This window comes from Mytilus californianus, unplaced genomic scaffold, assembly GCF_021869535.1.
Source record: "Mytilus californianus isolate M0D057914Y unplaced genomic scaffold, xbMytCali1.0.p SCAF_4, whole genome shotgun sequence".
NCBI lineage: Eukaryota > Metazoa > Mollusca > Bivalvia > Mytilida > Mytilidae > Mytilus > Mytilus californianus.
In genome coordinates this window covers 58,653,624-58,670,957 of record NW_026262690.1, presented here as the reverse complement: position 1 = coordinate 58,670,957, position 17,334 = coordinate 58,653,624, and the positions used below count along the sequence as shown (strand labels likewise).

At 34.3% G+C, this 17,334-nt stretch overlaps 1 protein-coding gene across 1 annotated transcript in view; it reads left to right on the top strand.

Annotated features, from left to right (window-relative positions):
• The window catches only part of LOC127736989 (uncharacterized), a 175,980-nt gene that overhangs the window by 91,657 nt on the left and 66,989 nt on the right, over window positions 1-17,334 (top strand). Inside the window, exon 5 of the mRNA XM_052247545.1 lies at window positions 1,448-1,509. Within this exon, the coding sequence (XP_052103505.1) occupies window positions 1,448-1,509 (62 nt within the window). The remainder of the gene's footprint in view (window positions 1-1,447; window positions 1,510-17,334) is intronic.

Below are 17,334 nucleotides of genomic sequence, written 5' to 3'. Positions count from 1 at the left end.
AATTGAATATATATAGGGTTCTTTGAAATGCTTAATCTAAACCTGTGTTTCTTTTCATTATTAATAAGATAATACCACATTGAGGTCCAAAGGGTCCTAAATTACACTTTTGATTAATTTCATCAAAAATTGAATTCTTTGGTTCTTTGATTTGCTGATTCTAGCAATGTTTGAGTGTTAAATCATATCTAATTTTAGAGAACTTAGTCATCACTGGTTGTTGTTATTATATTATTGATTATAATTTGAAAAATTGCATCATATCTTATTTTAGAGAACTATTTATCCAGTTTGAGTTATTTCCCTTTGCATAGAAAATGTTATGGATAAAATTAACCTGTGTTTCATTTCAACATAAATTAAATATATATAGGGTTCTTTCAAATGCTGAATCTAAACCTGTATTTAAATATTAGATTTTTGGGCCCAGTTTTCAAGTTGGTCCAAATCAGGGTCCAAAATTAAACTTTGTTTGATTCAACAAAAAAATTATTTATGGGGTTCTTTGAAATGCTGAATCTAACCATGTATTGAGAGATTTTTGATTGTGGGCTCCTTTATCAAATTGGTCCACATTGAGGTCCAAAGGGTCTTAAATTAAACTTTTGTCTGATTTCATCAAAAATTGAATTCTTGGGGTTCTTTGATATGCTGATTCTAATATGTACTTAGATTTTTGATATTGGACCATAATAGGTATTTAAATGTCAAATTTCAAGTATTACAGTTCTTAAAACACATTCATTTTGTGTCACAAACCTTTGCTGTGTCAAATATTCAATCACAGTCCAAATTCAGAGCTGTTTTAAGCTTAAATGTAGTGTCCATACTTGCTCAACTGTTCAGGGTTCGACTTCTGCAGGAAAATCCAGTTTGCTGTCACTCTGACAGCCTCTTGTTACCTGGTCTTTTAAAAAATTCTCGCTTCAGGGTACATTCTCTTGCTTCGGAAAGAGCTACAGTAGCTACAAATAAGTTTTCAATTTCCACTACCAAAAAAAAAAAAAAACAGTGTTGTCTCCCTGGAAACATGTATATTTAATATAATTTTTAAATTTACTTTAATCATAAAACATGTTCAACCTGTTTTAATTGAAAGCTAGCTTACTAATTCTTACCATAAAATACAAAAAACATGATACTTTTTCACCAATTATGTAAATAAAAAGGGATTTCCCTCCATGGCTATTTTAAGTCGGGGGGGGGGGGGAATAACCCCTAGTTTTTTATACGAAACTGTTTATAGCACCCATTATTTTGAAAACTGTTATAAGTAGAGAAATTCTGATGGGGGCGAAAATGTTGACACTAAAAAATGTAATAAAAACTATGTTTACTGTCATTTTGACACCCTCTTGTTTTAAATTGAAGTCGGTTGCTAGGTAATAAAAAAGAATAGACATAGATATAAAGGAAGTTGAAATGGTAACTGAGCTTTTTATTTCAGGCCACCTACAACTGAAACAACGAACATCAATAACATCTTTGTGGACAATAAAGAATATCCAAGTAAGAAAATAAGTAATGAACTACATTTGCAAGCAATTAGTCTTTTACATTTCTATTCTGTAAATCTTAGATTTATTATACTCCCAACTCGAGGGGGAGGGGTATATGGTGATATACATAAATGTCTGTCCGTTCATCTGTTTGTCTGTTGCAAGTTTTCCCCCCAATATCAATGTTGATTAATTAAAAGTATGTTTTTTTTTTATAAATTCTAAAGCATTATCAAAGAACATAAAATACAGGTCAAGTTTCGATATTGATGGATTTGATATACTGTAAAAGTCATATGAAAAAAGTTTCTTGTAACTATAATGTTATGGAAATTATTGAACCAATGCATTTATATATACTAAACTTGGTCTTCTATGCATGATTTTATGTCCCCTGCGCAACGTGTTGCAGGGGACATAGAAATAATCAGCGTCCGTCTGTCCGCTTGTCCATCCGTCCGGTCTTGTTAGCGCTCTCAGATGTACAATTCTTGCCAGATTTTTATAAAACTTATATCATAGGTTTAAATCAGGGATGTCTCGGACGAGTTAAAAAATCAGTGCAGATGCACTATTTTTATATGGTTATATAGTTTTACTGTGACAACTTACAGATCAAGCTAGAATATTGTTCTGATCTGATGATTTTGTGCAGAGTTATGTTCCTTGGATTTAGAAAACTCGTCTTGCCCAGCATAATTATTAAGTCTCCCAAACGAAGTTTGGGAAGACTTATTGTTTTTGCTCAGTTCTTATTATTATTATTATTCTTCTTCCTCTTCCTCTTCCGCCGCTTTTAAATTTGAACTTGTCCGCACCCGTTCTCCAAAACCGCTTGTCAGATTAACTTAGGATTTCACAATATGTTAGACTAACATGTCTAGTGGTGCAATCAGGGTTTTGTTTGTGCAATGGGGTTTACAAAGGGGTATTTTGAGGGGCAAAAAGAAAAGAGGGTTTTACTATAGAACCCTATGGGATTTTATTTTTTAAAATTTTCAAATGATTATAAATTGAAAACCGTTTGTGATAGACACAATCTTTTTAATTGAAAATGTTCTAAATGATGAAACCCATTAAATGAAATACAGGGTTAGTCCCCAGGGGTCACCCCCACCCCTGCCATTTAAGAAAGTTCTAATACCTTGTAAGTGGTCAAGATCCCCACCCCTAAACCATATATATTCTGGTTTGTCATGCTAAGATGGTTTGAATGATATACAGGGTTAGTCCCCAGGGGTCATCCCGACCCCCTGCCATTTGAGAAAGTTATAATATCTTGTAATTGGTCAAGATCCCCACCCCTAAACTATATATATTCTGGTTTGTCATGATAAAGCACATGAAACGAAATACAGGGTTAGTCCACAGGGGTCACCCCCACCCCATGCCATTTAAGAAAGTTCTAATATCTTGTAAGTGGTCAAGATCCCAACCCCTAAACCATATATATTCTGGTTTGTCATGCTAAGATGGTTTGAATGATATACAGGGTTAGTCCCCAGGGGTCATCCCAACCCCCTGCCATTTGAGAAAGTTATAATATCTTGTAAATGGTAGAGATCCCCACCCCTAAACCATATATATTCTGGTTTGTCATGATTAAGCAAATCAAATGAAATACAGGGTTAGTCCCCAGGGGTCACCCCCACCCTATGCCATTTAAGAACGTTCTAATATCTTGTAAGTGGTCAAGATCCCCACCCCTAAACCATATATATTCTGGTTTGTCATGCTAAGATGGTTTGAATGATATACAGGGTTAGTCCCCAGGGGTCATCCCGACCCCCTGCCATTTGAGAAAGTTCTTATATCTTGTAAATGGTAGAGATCCCCACCCCTAAACCATATATATTCTGGTTTGTCATGACAAAGCACATGAAATGAAATACAGGGTTCGTCCCCAGGGGTCACCCCCACCCCATGCCATTTAAGAAAGTTCTAATATCTTGTAAGTGGTCAAGATCCCCACCCCTAAACCATATATATTCTGGTTTGTCATGCTAAGATGGTTTGAATGATATACAGGGTTAGTCTTCAGGGGTCATCCCAACCCCCTGCCATTTGAGAAAGTTCTAATATCTTGTAAATGGTCGAGATCCCCACCCCTAAACCATATATATTCTGGTTTGTCATGCCAAGATGATTTGAATGATATACAGGGTTAGTCCCCAGGCATCACTAATGCATATAACTTTACTGGACCAAACCAATTTTCACTGGACTTTGCCCAAAGGCGACCCTGGGAATTACGAATTATGGGAGCTTCGTTTGGGAGACTTCGTAACAGCATCCTGTTACAATCATTTCTTGTTAACTATCAACTTTAATCAATCTTTTGATTTAGAAGGTGCTGATCTCTTCCATTGAGATCTCTTAAATTGACTGAATGATGAATTCTTGATTAAGGAAATGAAATTACATTAAAAAACAATTAAGTTCAATATTGTCAACCTTCTAGCTATTCTTTTGCTCATTCTTTGTATGAAGACTATCAAAAGATACCCCCAAAAAAACAGAAACAATGGCCATCTTTTCCCTCAGAGCTCTCAAGCTCTTTGATTATCTCACCTGTGATGAAAGTGGAAGTATTCGAGACATAGGGATTACAATCTAGCGGCACTGCCGCAGCATAAACTATTTGTATATTTCAGAAGGTAGAAGACCTGGATGCTTCATTCCTTGTATGCAGATACATTATGTTATGAAGTTTCCGTATGTCAATTGTCCTGTCCTTTGTCCTTAATTTCCATGGTTCAGTGACTACTTGAAAAAAAAGTAAAGTTTTTTGTCATGTGAATTTCTCTTATTATGAGTAATAGGTATGTGCGTGCCTTGCAAGATCCTCATGCCTATCAGACTGTTTTCACTTGACCTTGACCTCATTTCATGGACCAGTGAACAAGGTTAAGTTTTTGTGGTCAAGTCCATATCTCAGATACTACAAGCAATAGGTCTACTATATTTGGTGTATGGAATGATTGTAAGGTGTACATGTCCAACTGGCAGGTATCATCTGACCTTGACCTCATTTTCATGGTTCAGTGGTTAATGTTAAGTTTTTGTGTTTTGGTCTGTTTTTCTAATACTGTATGCAATTGGTAAACTATATTCAAAATTGGCAAAGTATTACCCGGACAAGAAGACCTGGGTGGGAAAACCTGAATTTTCCCGGGCTGGGCAATATGATTTTTCAAGCTTATTTTTACACAAAATAGTAAAGACTTGTTGTAGTTTAATAGTATTATAGCTAAATATATACATTTCATATAGATAACCATATGCATTGAGAGTCATTCCTGAAGAACAAAATTCAATTTCTTCCTCCACTAATTCTATGTAGGCAGAATACATATAAACAAATCTGTGTTATAATCTGAAAAAATTACTTATAAGTTAGTGATGTACATAAACATATGCTAAAACTTAGTAAACATTTTTAGTAATGAACAAAAAATGTTTAAAAAAGTAATTTTCCTTACATATGATTGTTAATTCTTATTAGTTATATTTATTAAAAAAAATTGAATTCTTCGACTTGAAGTCAACACTTTGGCCAATCTAGACAGTTGCTAATTAGATAGATTTTTAGGAGGATTATTAAGAAAAGCTTTTCACATTTGTCTTATGTGTCTTTATGTACACTTGTCTTAGTGTTGCTGAACCATTAATATTTTCTCTGATTTATACACTTTATATTAAGACTCTCAAACAAGGGAACTTATAAATTAAATTACTATATCTTATTTTTATAAAAATCTTAAATGTATAGCATTTGTGAGCATTTGTTATTAATCCTCTTTAAAATTCAGGCCAGTATTTCATATTACCCAGTATTGCCCGGTATTTCCCTGGTAAAACCCAGTTAAACCAAGGTTTTCCCAGTATTTCCCACTGGGCTGGGCAATACTCATAAAACTTGGGTTTTTGCCAATCCTGACTATATTTGGTGTATGGAAATATTCTACGATGTACATGTCAGTCTGGCATGTTTTATTTGACCTTGACCTCATTTTTTACGGTTCATTGGTCAATGTTTAGTTTTGTGATTTGGTCTGTTATTCTTAAACTATAAGCAATAGGTCAACTATATTTGGTGTATGGAATGACTGTAAGGTGTACATGTCTGTCTGGCAGGTATCATCTGATCTTGACCTCATTTTCTTGGTTCATTGGTCAATGTTAAGTTTTCCTGGTTAAGTTTGTTTCTTAGATACTATATGCAATAGGTCAACTATTATATATATATTTTAAATATGAGCAAGGGATTATCCAATATGATTTTCCTTCTGTGTGATTGTATCCCTAAAAATATTTTTAAAGTTTCTGCTTCTCGGTACCACACTAGTAATAATAACAACAATAACTTGTACAATATTTAATATCCCCGTCAATTTAAACAGACATGTGTCGGAAAGCCATCCACATGTTGTCTTCACAATATATATATAAAAAAATTATCCGTAACCATTTATACATCGTTATAAAAGAATTAGAGAGTCATATATCACTCAACAGTATCTTTAACCTCACAAAAGGGCCAACAGTATACTATCTTTTGTGCAGGGGTGTAAACTGTCAAGACTTGAAGTTAGTCATTCCCGAATAGTTCACTCTCAAATATCAGATAAATCGTGAGCTTTAATCCAAGAGTTGAATTTCTTGTGTAACCATTTCACATAGTATTGCTTGTTGGGTCTTTTGCCTCTGGTTTTCAGGATATTTTCAACGTTCCACATATTGTCTTCCTGAACATCCACTTTCTGCACATCTGATTGGTAGAAGGTTCCTGATATTTCTTCGTCTTGAAAATCACTAAGTCTATAAATTGGAAGCCCACCACGTAATATTCTTTGATATATTTTAAATATCTCTCCGCTCCACCTCTCATCGTATTCCCTAGTAATTTGATTTCTTATGTATGTAATCCGAACATTATCACCAATTTTGAAACAAAAGGTTTTCGTACATTCTTTGTCTTATGTTGAACTCTTTTTGGCCAATACATTTTCCACCATAGGTTTGTCTCCTTAAATTGTGTGACTTTATCCGGCGCCATGCCAATCGTTCTATGGATGGTCTTCTTGTAACTGTTAACAAAATTCTGTAAGCTATCCACATAGTCATAAGACTGCTTACTTGTGATAAATCTCATGATTTTTTATTTAGTAAGTCCAATCTACCCAGAATCACATGAGTGAACAATTGATCACGTGACACAAATCAGAACGAGGTTGATCCTTTCATAAGCAAATTAGATTTTTATTTTGTGGGAAAATTTATTCGAATCATGTTTTTAATTCTGTGAAGTTTCAGGAAATTGAATTTAATTTGGGATATATGTGATTTTAGGAACTAGATATCTTGAAAATACGGTTCGAAATAACGTATTACAGATAATTTCTTTGTTATCGATTTCGGCAATAGCGAGGGCACGTGTTTTTACACGACTATGGCCGAGGAATTTACGATAGAACCTATCCAAGTGGAAGATTGTAACATATTTGAAAACCAAACAGTTATTGTGAATGATGTGGCGAAAAATAGTGCTACTTCTATGTTTTCTGGAAAAATTAAAAAAGGAGGGGCTACGAGTACCGCTACATCTAACCAGGCAAATAGGCCGGATTTACTTGGGATGTACCAGGAGCAGATGATTAATAACCAGAAGCTTATTTTAGAACAACAGAGAGCAATTAACGCTCTGACCCAATCTGTTTCAGAGATTAAAAACGCGTGTATTCAAAACAAATAACAAACACGCACCTTTAACAGCTTCCAGTACGCATGCGCGTAGCAGGTCACCAAATGTAAACACAGCTCATAGTTTTTATGACAGTGTATCGGAAGAAGGATCCGAAAGAGATTTAGAATCATCAAACGAAGATGAAGACGGTGAACCTGAGAGTAAACAAAGGAAAGTGGAAATTGCGCCGTCAAAGTTTGAGAAGATCAAAAGAGTAGAAAATGTCCTTTCCAAAAAGCCTAAATTAGGGCCTTCCGTACACGAAAAAATAGCGAAAATAGTAAACCAAGGATCCGAGTCTAAGGTAGACCATAGGAGCAAAGAGGTACAAGAGCTATTAGAAAAATACGTAAGACCTGAAAATTGTGATTATTTGAAAGTTCCTAAAGTCAATAAAGTACTATGGACTTCGAAAGAAACTGACAAACGTTTGAAGGACTCGGATAATAATTTTCAGAGAACGCAAGGATATTTAGTAAATGGGATGATTCCTCTGGTTTTGTTGATGGACAAAAGTTTGAAAAGTTCAACAGATGGATCTGAAGAAAATTTTGAATTGGCACTTGATTCTTTGAATATGTTACTGTATGCACACAGAGGTTTGTCTAGCCAGCGAAAAAGATTACTGACTCCAGCACTTGACAAGAAGCACTATGTTCTTTCCAATGAAGGGGAAAAGATTTCATCAAAATATCTGTTTGGTGAACAGGAGGACCTGGAAAAAAGAATGAAGGAAATTGGTGATAGTGTCAAACTTGGGAAAAAGATTGGATCTGTTAAAGGTTTTGGCAAAGATAAAGCTAGAGAGCCTGAGAAATCAAACAGGGACAATAATAAGAGCAATGGTTTTACAGTGGTTATAGTAGTGGCTTTAAAGTTCTTTTTTAGCCAAACGGGGCCCAGATGAACCGAGAGGGAAAGAAAAACAAGAAAGGCAAGGGGAATCTGGGCCACAAGAAACACTAGTTACACAAGATAATGTAAGTACTTTTATGGTTAATGAATTACATTGTCTTAAAAATATACCTGCCAATTTTGTAGCAGGAAAAATTTCAAACTGTTTACCAGTTTGGAAAAACATTACAAGTGACATAAACCTCTTGAGCATTGTGTCTCAAGGTTATCACTTAGAATTTGAGACTGAACCTTGAAAAAATGTTCACGTAAAGAAATAAAATTTAATGACACTGAGCAACTCATTATAAATGACCTGCTATCAAATTTGTTGAATAAAAGTGTCATTGAACTTACTAACCATCAGTTTGGTGAAGTTGTATCACACATATTTATAAGACCTAAACCTGATGGATCTCATAGACTTATCCTCAATTTAAGTAATTTAAATGAACATTTAGAATATCAACATTTTAAAATGGAAACTTTCAAGTCAGCTATAGAATTGGTAAAACAAAACTGCCTCTTTTCTAGACTGGACATTAAAGATGCCTTTTATAGTCTAAAAATAAGTCTTGAGGACAGGAAATATTAAAGATTTAAATGGAAAGAAAACTTTTTTCAGTTTACTGCTATGCCAAACGGGTTATCTTCAGCCCCTAGAGTGTTTACAAAACTATTAAAACCAGTTCTTTCCTCTTTGAGGAATGAAGGATATGTTAATTGTGCATATATATAGATGATATTTTACTCATCGGTGACTCACATGAAGAATGCAGTAACAATGTAAAAAACTCATTGCTGTTATTTGATAGCTTAGGATTTACTATACACGATGGGAAGTCAGTTGTTACACCAACTACTTAAATTGAGTTTTTATACGACTGCAAAAAATTTTTGCGGTCGTATTTAGGTATGACGTTGGCGTCGTTGTCGTCGTCTGGCGTCGTCCGAAGACACATTGGTTTTCGCACTCTAACTTTAGTTTAAGTGAATGGATCTCTATGAAATTTTACCATAAGGTTAAGTACCACAAAAGGAAGGTTGGGATTGATTTTGGGGGTTATGGTACCAACAGTTAAGGAATTAGGGGCCAAAAAGGGGCCAAAAATAAGCATTTTTGTAACTTCCAGACATAACTTGTGTGTAAGTGTATGGATCTCTCTGACATTGTACCACAAGGTTCCATATCACACAGGGAATGCTGGGATTGATTTTGGGGGTAATTGCCTCAAAATATTAGGCATTAGGGGCAAAAAAAGGGGCAAAAAACAAGCATTTTTCTAGTTTCATGACAATAACTTGTGTGTAAGTGTATGGATCTTTCTGAAATTGTACTACAAGGTTTCATATCACAAAGGGAAAGCTGGAATTGAGTTTGGGGGTAATTGCCCAAAATGTTTAGGAATAAGGGGCCAAAAAGGGGCCAAAGATAAGCATTTTTCTAGTTTCCAGACAATAACTTGTGTGTTAGTGTATGGATCTCTCTGAAATTGTACCACAAGGTTCCATATCACACAGGGAATGCTTGGATTGATTTTGGGGGTAATTGCCTCAAAATATTAGGAATTAGGGGCCAAAAAAGGGGCAAAAAACAACCATTTTTCTAGTTTTAGGACAATAACTTGTGTGTAAGTGTATGGATCTTTATGAAATTGTACTACAAGGTTCCATATCACAAAGGGAAAGCTGGGTTTGAGTTTGGGGGTAATTGCCCTAAACGTTTAGGAATTTGGGGCCAAAAAGTGGCCTTAAAACAAGCATTTTTCTAGTATCCAGACAATAACTTGTGAACATTCAAGTGTAAGGATCTCTCTGAAATTGTACTGCAGGTACCATACAGCAAAGGGAAGGCTGGGATTGAGTTTGGGGGTGATGAATCATAAGGGGGGTCAAAAAATTTGGGGGGGGGGATTTTTTTTTCTTTAAAATTTTCCATTTTAAATTGGTTATTTCTGATTTATATATAAAAGCAAATAATAATGATATGGTTTGAATAGGTAAATTAAAAATTTTCAAGTTCTTAGACCACATTCATTCTGTGTCAGAAACCTGTGCTGTGTCAAATATTTAATCACAATCCAAATTCAGTGCTGTATCAAGCTTGAATGTTGTGTCCATACTTGCCCCAACTGTTCAGGGTTCGACCTCTGCCGTCGTATCAAGCTGCGCCCAGTGGAGCATTTTATTAGGTTTTGAAATAGACTCAGTTAATATGACTGTTAGATTAACAACTAAGAAAGTGGCAAAGACTGTAAATTTATGTGTCGAAATGTTGAATAAAGAATTTATGACTGTGCGTGAGTTTGCTAAACTCATTGGGAAATTAATTGCATCTGAACATGGTGTTTTATATGCACCCTTGTTTTACAAAACTTTAGAAATACAAAAAGACTTTTAAGTTAAAAATTAATAAAGGAAATTTTGATAGAAAAATGAAGCCTTCAAAGGAATCTATAGACTGTGTTAATTGGTGGATTCTTAATTTACCATATACCGTAGAAAGGCTTGTATAGTCCGCGGTTTTATTCTCCAAAATTAGACCTTCCAGACGGGGTGCGGACTATAGAGTACAATAAGCAAGAAATAAGAGAAAAATTTCAATTTCGCGTTTGAGGTGGTTTGTTTACGTTCCGCCATCTTTGTTAATTATATTGTAGAGGGCGCTCTTATCATTTTTCAAACTAATAATTTTAACTCATCCATATTAATAAGTTATTTCTATTCAATATCAAATTAATACTGATAAATATAAAAACTAAACCTTTCATTACAAATTTCTCGTTTCTTTTCAATGCATTGGTTGAAACAAACTGGTATCTGCTTGATTGAAACGATACAAACATAGTGAAAAAGACAACCGTAAACCAGCTTAGAATTTGTAAACTACAAAACGTAATCAGTTATTGTTCGTTCCGTTTTGGTGTTTCATACTGACTAATATGGTTTGTATTAGCTTAAGACCCTTCAAACATTAATGTGATAGATATATTAAAGACTGTTTTACTTTCAAAGTCGTATTATAGTGATATCTGTTATGTACGGATTTCGACTCTCACCGGTTAATTTCTTCTTTTACACGTGCTTTTTAAACTTCCTGTTTAAACATACACAAGTTTCTAAATTGTTTTTTAAGTGAATTAAACTTATTTTAACAATCATGAAGCGTTCTAGAATCATTTACAAGCAGTTTCAGCTTCTGTTTGATGATGGAAAACAGGTTTTTCCAAGAAAATACCGCAAACGACCGCACAGGATTTGAAATTACCGGAGTTTCATTAGACCTTTTCTAACAGTTACAAAAAGTTTTTTTACCTAAAATTTCGTGGGGAGAAGGGGGTGCGGACTATGTACCAGTGCGAACTATACAAGCCTTTCTACGGTAGTTTCAAACCTATTGTATTCAATTCAAATTGAACTGGAGTGACTATTACGCATATATTTTTCCACCTTTCAGTGTATTGAGTGCAGTATTACAGAAAATTTGTCTCGAAAAAGCAACAGCAGTGGTGATAGCTCCGTTATTTTCAACACAACTTTGGTTTCCTGTGATGCTGAAATTAGTATGCAAACAACCCTACATTCTACCAAAAGTTCAAAATATCTTAAAAAATCCGAAAACAAGTCAAAATCATCAGTTAAAAAATATGAGATTGGGAGTTTTCATGGTCTCAGGGAAAAACTGTGTGAAAGATGCTTATCAAAAGACGCTGCCAATATCATCATTGGATCATGGAGAGAAAGTACACAAAAACAATATGGGTCATATATCCAAAAGTGGATGCTTTTTTGTAACGAAGAAAAGATTAATCAATTTAATCCATCTATAAACAATGTTCTACAGTTTCTTTTCAATTTATTTGAGAATGGATTGGGTTACAGTGCTTAAAATACTGCTAAATCTGCTGTGTCAAGTTTTGTGTATTTGATAACTAATGTTCAAATTGGAAAACATGTCCAAGTGAAGCAGTTTATGAAGGGACTTTTTAATAAAAGACCTTCTTTTCCAAAATATAATGTCACTTGGAACATTGATATCGTTTTAAAGTTCTTAAAAACTTTGAAGCCAGTGAAAAATATTTCATTAAAGAAGTTAACTTTCAAATTGGTAATGTTGTTGGCTTTGACAACAGGACAAAGGGTACAAAGTTTATTTCTTATTGACATTCGAAACCTAGAATTAGGAGAAACATATGTAAAAATTAGATATGGAGATTTGCTCAAACAAACAAGACCAGGATATCAGATATCAGAATTGTTTATTGAGGCATATAAACCAGATTATAGAATATGTGTTGTGTATACCTTAAATGAATATTTAGAAAGAACAGCAGCACTTAGAAATGATGTTACACAATTATTTGTAAGTCATCAAAAACCACACAAAGCTGTCAAAAAGTGTACTATAGATAGCTGGATTAAAAAAGTTCTTGCTTTAGCAGGCATCGATATGACTATTTTCTCGCCTCATAGCACAAGAGGAGCTTGTACTTCTTATGTGAGTGGCAAAATACCTAAAGATACTATTCTGAGAACAGCAGGATGGAGAAAAGATAGTGTTTTTAGAAAACATTACAAAAGACCCACTACTAATGACAGTGCATTTAGTAATGAAGTCTTAAATTCAACTGGAAAATAAATATTGTAAATATCATGTGTATATAAAGATATATAATTTACAAAATACTATTGTAATAGATGCAGTTGTACATATATCACAAAACAGTGGAACTTCTAAAATTTGCTATGCTTCTACACTATGTGATTTGGAGTTCAATTTGTTATGACTGAATTATGATAAGTGCAGAAAACTGAACTCTAAAGACTCATGTGATTCTGGGTAGATTGGACTTACTAAATTAACAAATTAAACAAAACTTACCTAAGTTGTAGTTTGATGTTAATTTGGTAAGGTCCAATCTCCCAGGATAACATGCCCGCCCGTGATTGTGTTTATGCCCGCCCAGTAGATGTAAATTTCAGTTTCCTGACTTTTCCTCTGAAGTCTGATTTGTGTCACGTGATCAATTGTTCACTCATGTTATTCTGGGAGATTGGACCTTACCAAATTAACATCAAACTACAACTTAGGTAAGTTTTGTTTAATTTGTTAATTAAATAGTCTTAATCACTCTTTCAACGTAATAAGCTTTGATTTCCGTATTTTGTGCAAAAAGATGTTGAATATTTCTCTGTTTCAGGAGAGATTCTACCCATCTAGACCTGAATTCATGTCCTTTATCTGTTCTATTCTTTTTGGCGATCTTTCATCTGATAAAACATGTTTCAAAGCATTTGCCACGGATTCACCTTTCTTATCCTTTAGAGGCCTTAGTCATACATATCTAGAGAATATATCAATCACCACCAATATGAAATTAAATCCACTGTTAAATTTCGAAAATTTAGACATGTCTATTAAATCGACATCCCATTGGTCGTCTATTTCAATAACTATGACTCTGTTCCGCTTAAATGACCCTTTGAAGGGTCTTTGCATGCTATATGGCTCCTGTCGTTGTAGCCAATTTCTTATCCTATATTTATTTACAACAAATTTTTCATCTGTTAGAACAAATCTGTAAAGTTTATCAAAAGAGGTAGGCTAATGCAAGGACATCTGATAGAACGTATAGATTGTGGTACTGTTTGATATGCTGTATGTTAAACAGTTGCCATACTTGTTGTGCATGTGCATATTCCAGAGTGGTTATACCTTCTCCCGATAGTGAACTGTTAAACGCTTCAATGGGTGGCAATTGACATTCTAAAAGCTTTGACTCGGAATCAAAATACTTGTATGGATATACTTGTTTTCGCAGAAGCAGGTGTATTTTTTCTTCTCCGAAGAAGCTTGTCAAGTATTGAAATTTGCTGGAACCTTCTTTTGCAAGGTTCTCCACAAGTTTTTGTAATGACGAACATGAACTGGAGCAAGTCTATAAAATCCATACATCCCAATGAAAAAGATATATACTTTTCCATATTATTAGCAATACAATTAAGTTGCTTCCCTTTAACTTTTCCAATAGCTTGTATGATTAAATTACTATCATATCCTCTAAGGTTATGAAATACAACTGGAATTCAACCTGTAAACTTGTAGTTGATATTACATTCGTTACGAGCCGCCCCTCTTAATTTTCCTGTCACGTGACAATGATCCCGTACTCTGTTTGCTGCTAGTTCTTTTTATACGACCGCAAAAAATTTGCGGTCGTATATTGGTATGACGTTGGCGTCGTCGTAGTCGTCGTCTGAAGACACATTGGTTTTCGCACTCTTACTTTAGTTTAAGTGAATGGACCATAAGGTTAAATACCACAAAAGGAAGGTTGGGATTGATTTTAGGGGTTATGGTACCAACAGTTAAGGAATTAGGGGCCAAAAATAAGCATTTTCTAGTTTCCAGACAATAACTGTGGAACGGTGTATGGATCTCTCTGAAATTATACTACAAGTTTCCATACCACAAAGGGATGGTTAGGATTTGCTTAAATGGGGGTTATGGCTCAAACTGTTTAGGAATTAGGGGCAAAAAAGGGGGATAACAAGGTTGTCCTGGTTAATGGACAAATACTTTAGTACAAAACATAATTTAAAGCAGTGTAAGGGAGATAAATAAAATACATCATTGAAATTACCTCCCTTACACTGCTTTTAAATTATGTATAAAGTAATGGTTAATGAACAATTAAGATAATTTAAAACAGTGAAATTATGTTTAAAGAAATGCATATTTATAAAGGAAGACCAGTAAAAATATCTGCAAATGTTGCATCTTTTTTTTTTACAAAAAAATCCATATGAAAGATTTGACACTATTTTTTAAATTCTATTATAAAATAGATTAAGTTAGCACTATGGTAAATTTAAATGGGTAATTATTGTTGCCAACTCCATTGGAAATTTGAATTGAGATTATGACCATATCTTGAGGGAAAGAATTTTTTGGGGGAAAAAAGGAGGGGGGGGGGGGGGGGGGGGGGTAAAAAGAAATTGTGGGGGGTCAATTTTTTCTCATTTCAGATTTCAGAAATTAAAAAGAATTATTCTTCAAATATTATTTTTTTTTTTAAATTTCAAATATTGAAAAATTTCAAGAAGTAATCTTTAATTGTACAGTATGGCGCATTAGATTTGTAAAATCTTTGACCACATTTATTTATTTGTTATGCCGAATCTAACCGTGTATTTAGATTTTTAATTTTGGGTCCAGTTTTCAAATTGGTCTACATTAAGGTCCAAAGGGTCCAAAATTAAACTTTGTTTGATTTTAACAAAAATTGAATATGGGGTTCTTTGATATGCTGAATCTAAACATGTATTTAGATTTTTGATTTTTGGCCCAGTTTTCAAATTGGTCCAAATTGGGGTCCAAAATTAAACTTTGTTTGATTTCAACAAAAATTGAATATATGGGGTTCTTTGATATGCTGAATCTAACCATGTATTTAGATTTTGGACATTGGACCATAATCGGTAAATTAAAAAAATTCAAGTTCTTAGACCACATTCTTTCTGTGTCAGAAACCTATGCTGTGTCAAATATTTAATCACAATCCAAATTCAGACCTGTATCAAGCTTGAATGTTGTGTCCATACTTGCCCCAACTGTTCAGGGTTCGACCTCTGCGGTCGTATCAAGCTGCGCCCAGCGAAGCATTTTATTTACATATGTGGCAAAGGATTGCCATCTTAAAGGATTGCCAATCAGTCCCGGTCATGATCATTGGTTCGCAATGCTTAAATTTCTGCTCGATATATTCCTGTTCCTTCACCATACACTCCACAAATGTATTAGCAGCATCAGCACGGCGATAAACTACTGGTTCATTAGATGTTTTAGGTGTTAGACCTATCACTTTGTACGCAAAGCCACGTGATACATGTTTTTTAGTCTTTTTCGTCTTTTGATCAACCTCGTTTTTATCCAGGATTGGCTCTTGGAGACATTCAAAATCTGCATAGATAATATATAATACCTTAAGCTGTCAGCGTATGTCTTTGTAATGTAACCACTTCGTTTCCTCAGTGGGGAGCTCAATTTTCTGGGGTTCGGGGGTTTGGCAGTTTGATAAATGATTGTTCAAGAGTCTTTCTTTTGTAAATCCGTGTAGACAATAGGGGCAGTAAAAATGCTTATGTTCAACAGAGTTTTGATCGCCCAATAATCAATTTAGATTTTTAATCCAGCAGAAATGTGACTTCTTCTTGTCCTATATCATTAGTAGATTTACATGTTGTTCATATCGATGTTTCGAAATATGTATAGGGAATACGTCGCCTTTGTTGAATCAAAACACGTTAATAGATATTTCGTTCTGTTTTTCGAACTTTGGAATGTCGGCTAATTTCACAGGAAATAGGATGTTCTCAAAGGTCAAGATTTTTGCGTGTTCCTTGTATTTCCACACTCGCTCTCCGTCACGTTTTTCCTGGGTGAATTGCAGCCAGAATCGACCACATAAAACATTTGTTGTCCTTGTTTTTTACATTGACTATTGCATGTTTAGATTTGAGTTTGATCGGAGGTGGAATATAACTTGAGCCTTTTAATGGTCTGTAACGTGCCATGTGTATGGTAAGATCTTCCATTTTATCATTTTGATCAGAGCAATCAAAAATTCTAACGGAACAACAAAAATTTTATAGAAATTTATACTCAAGCAAAAAATTAGATTGTGATGATTCATCATTTTTTAATCATAACATTAAGCTTACAGAAGAACAAAGAGATTTTTGTGAGGGAAATTTAACTTTTAAAGAGTGTGCTGATTCGTTAAAATTTATGACAAATGGTAAAAGTCCAGGTTCTGATGGGTACACAGTAGACTTTTATAAATTTTTTTGGAAAGATATTGGTCCTTTCATCTTTCGGTCTCTTCATTTTGGATACGAGGTTGGAAAATTTTCTGATTTTCAGTATCAAAGTGTAATTACATGCATTCCTAAGGAGGGGAAAGACAGACAGTATATAAGTAACTGGCGTCCTATTAGTCTTTTGAATACTGATATGAAAATAGCTTCTGCTGTTATAGCTAATAGACTTAAACCAGTTTTACCATTTGTCATAAGTGATACACAAAAAGGTTTCATCAAAGATAGATTTATGGGTGAGAACACACGCCTTTTATATGATTTAATGCACTATCTTGAAGAAAATAATAAGACGGGTCTTTTATTACTTGTTGA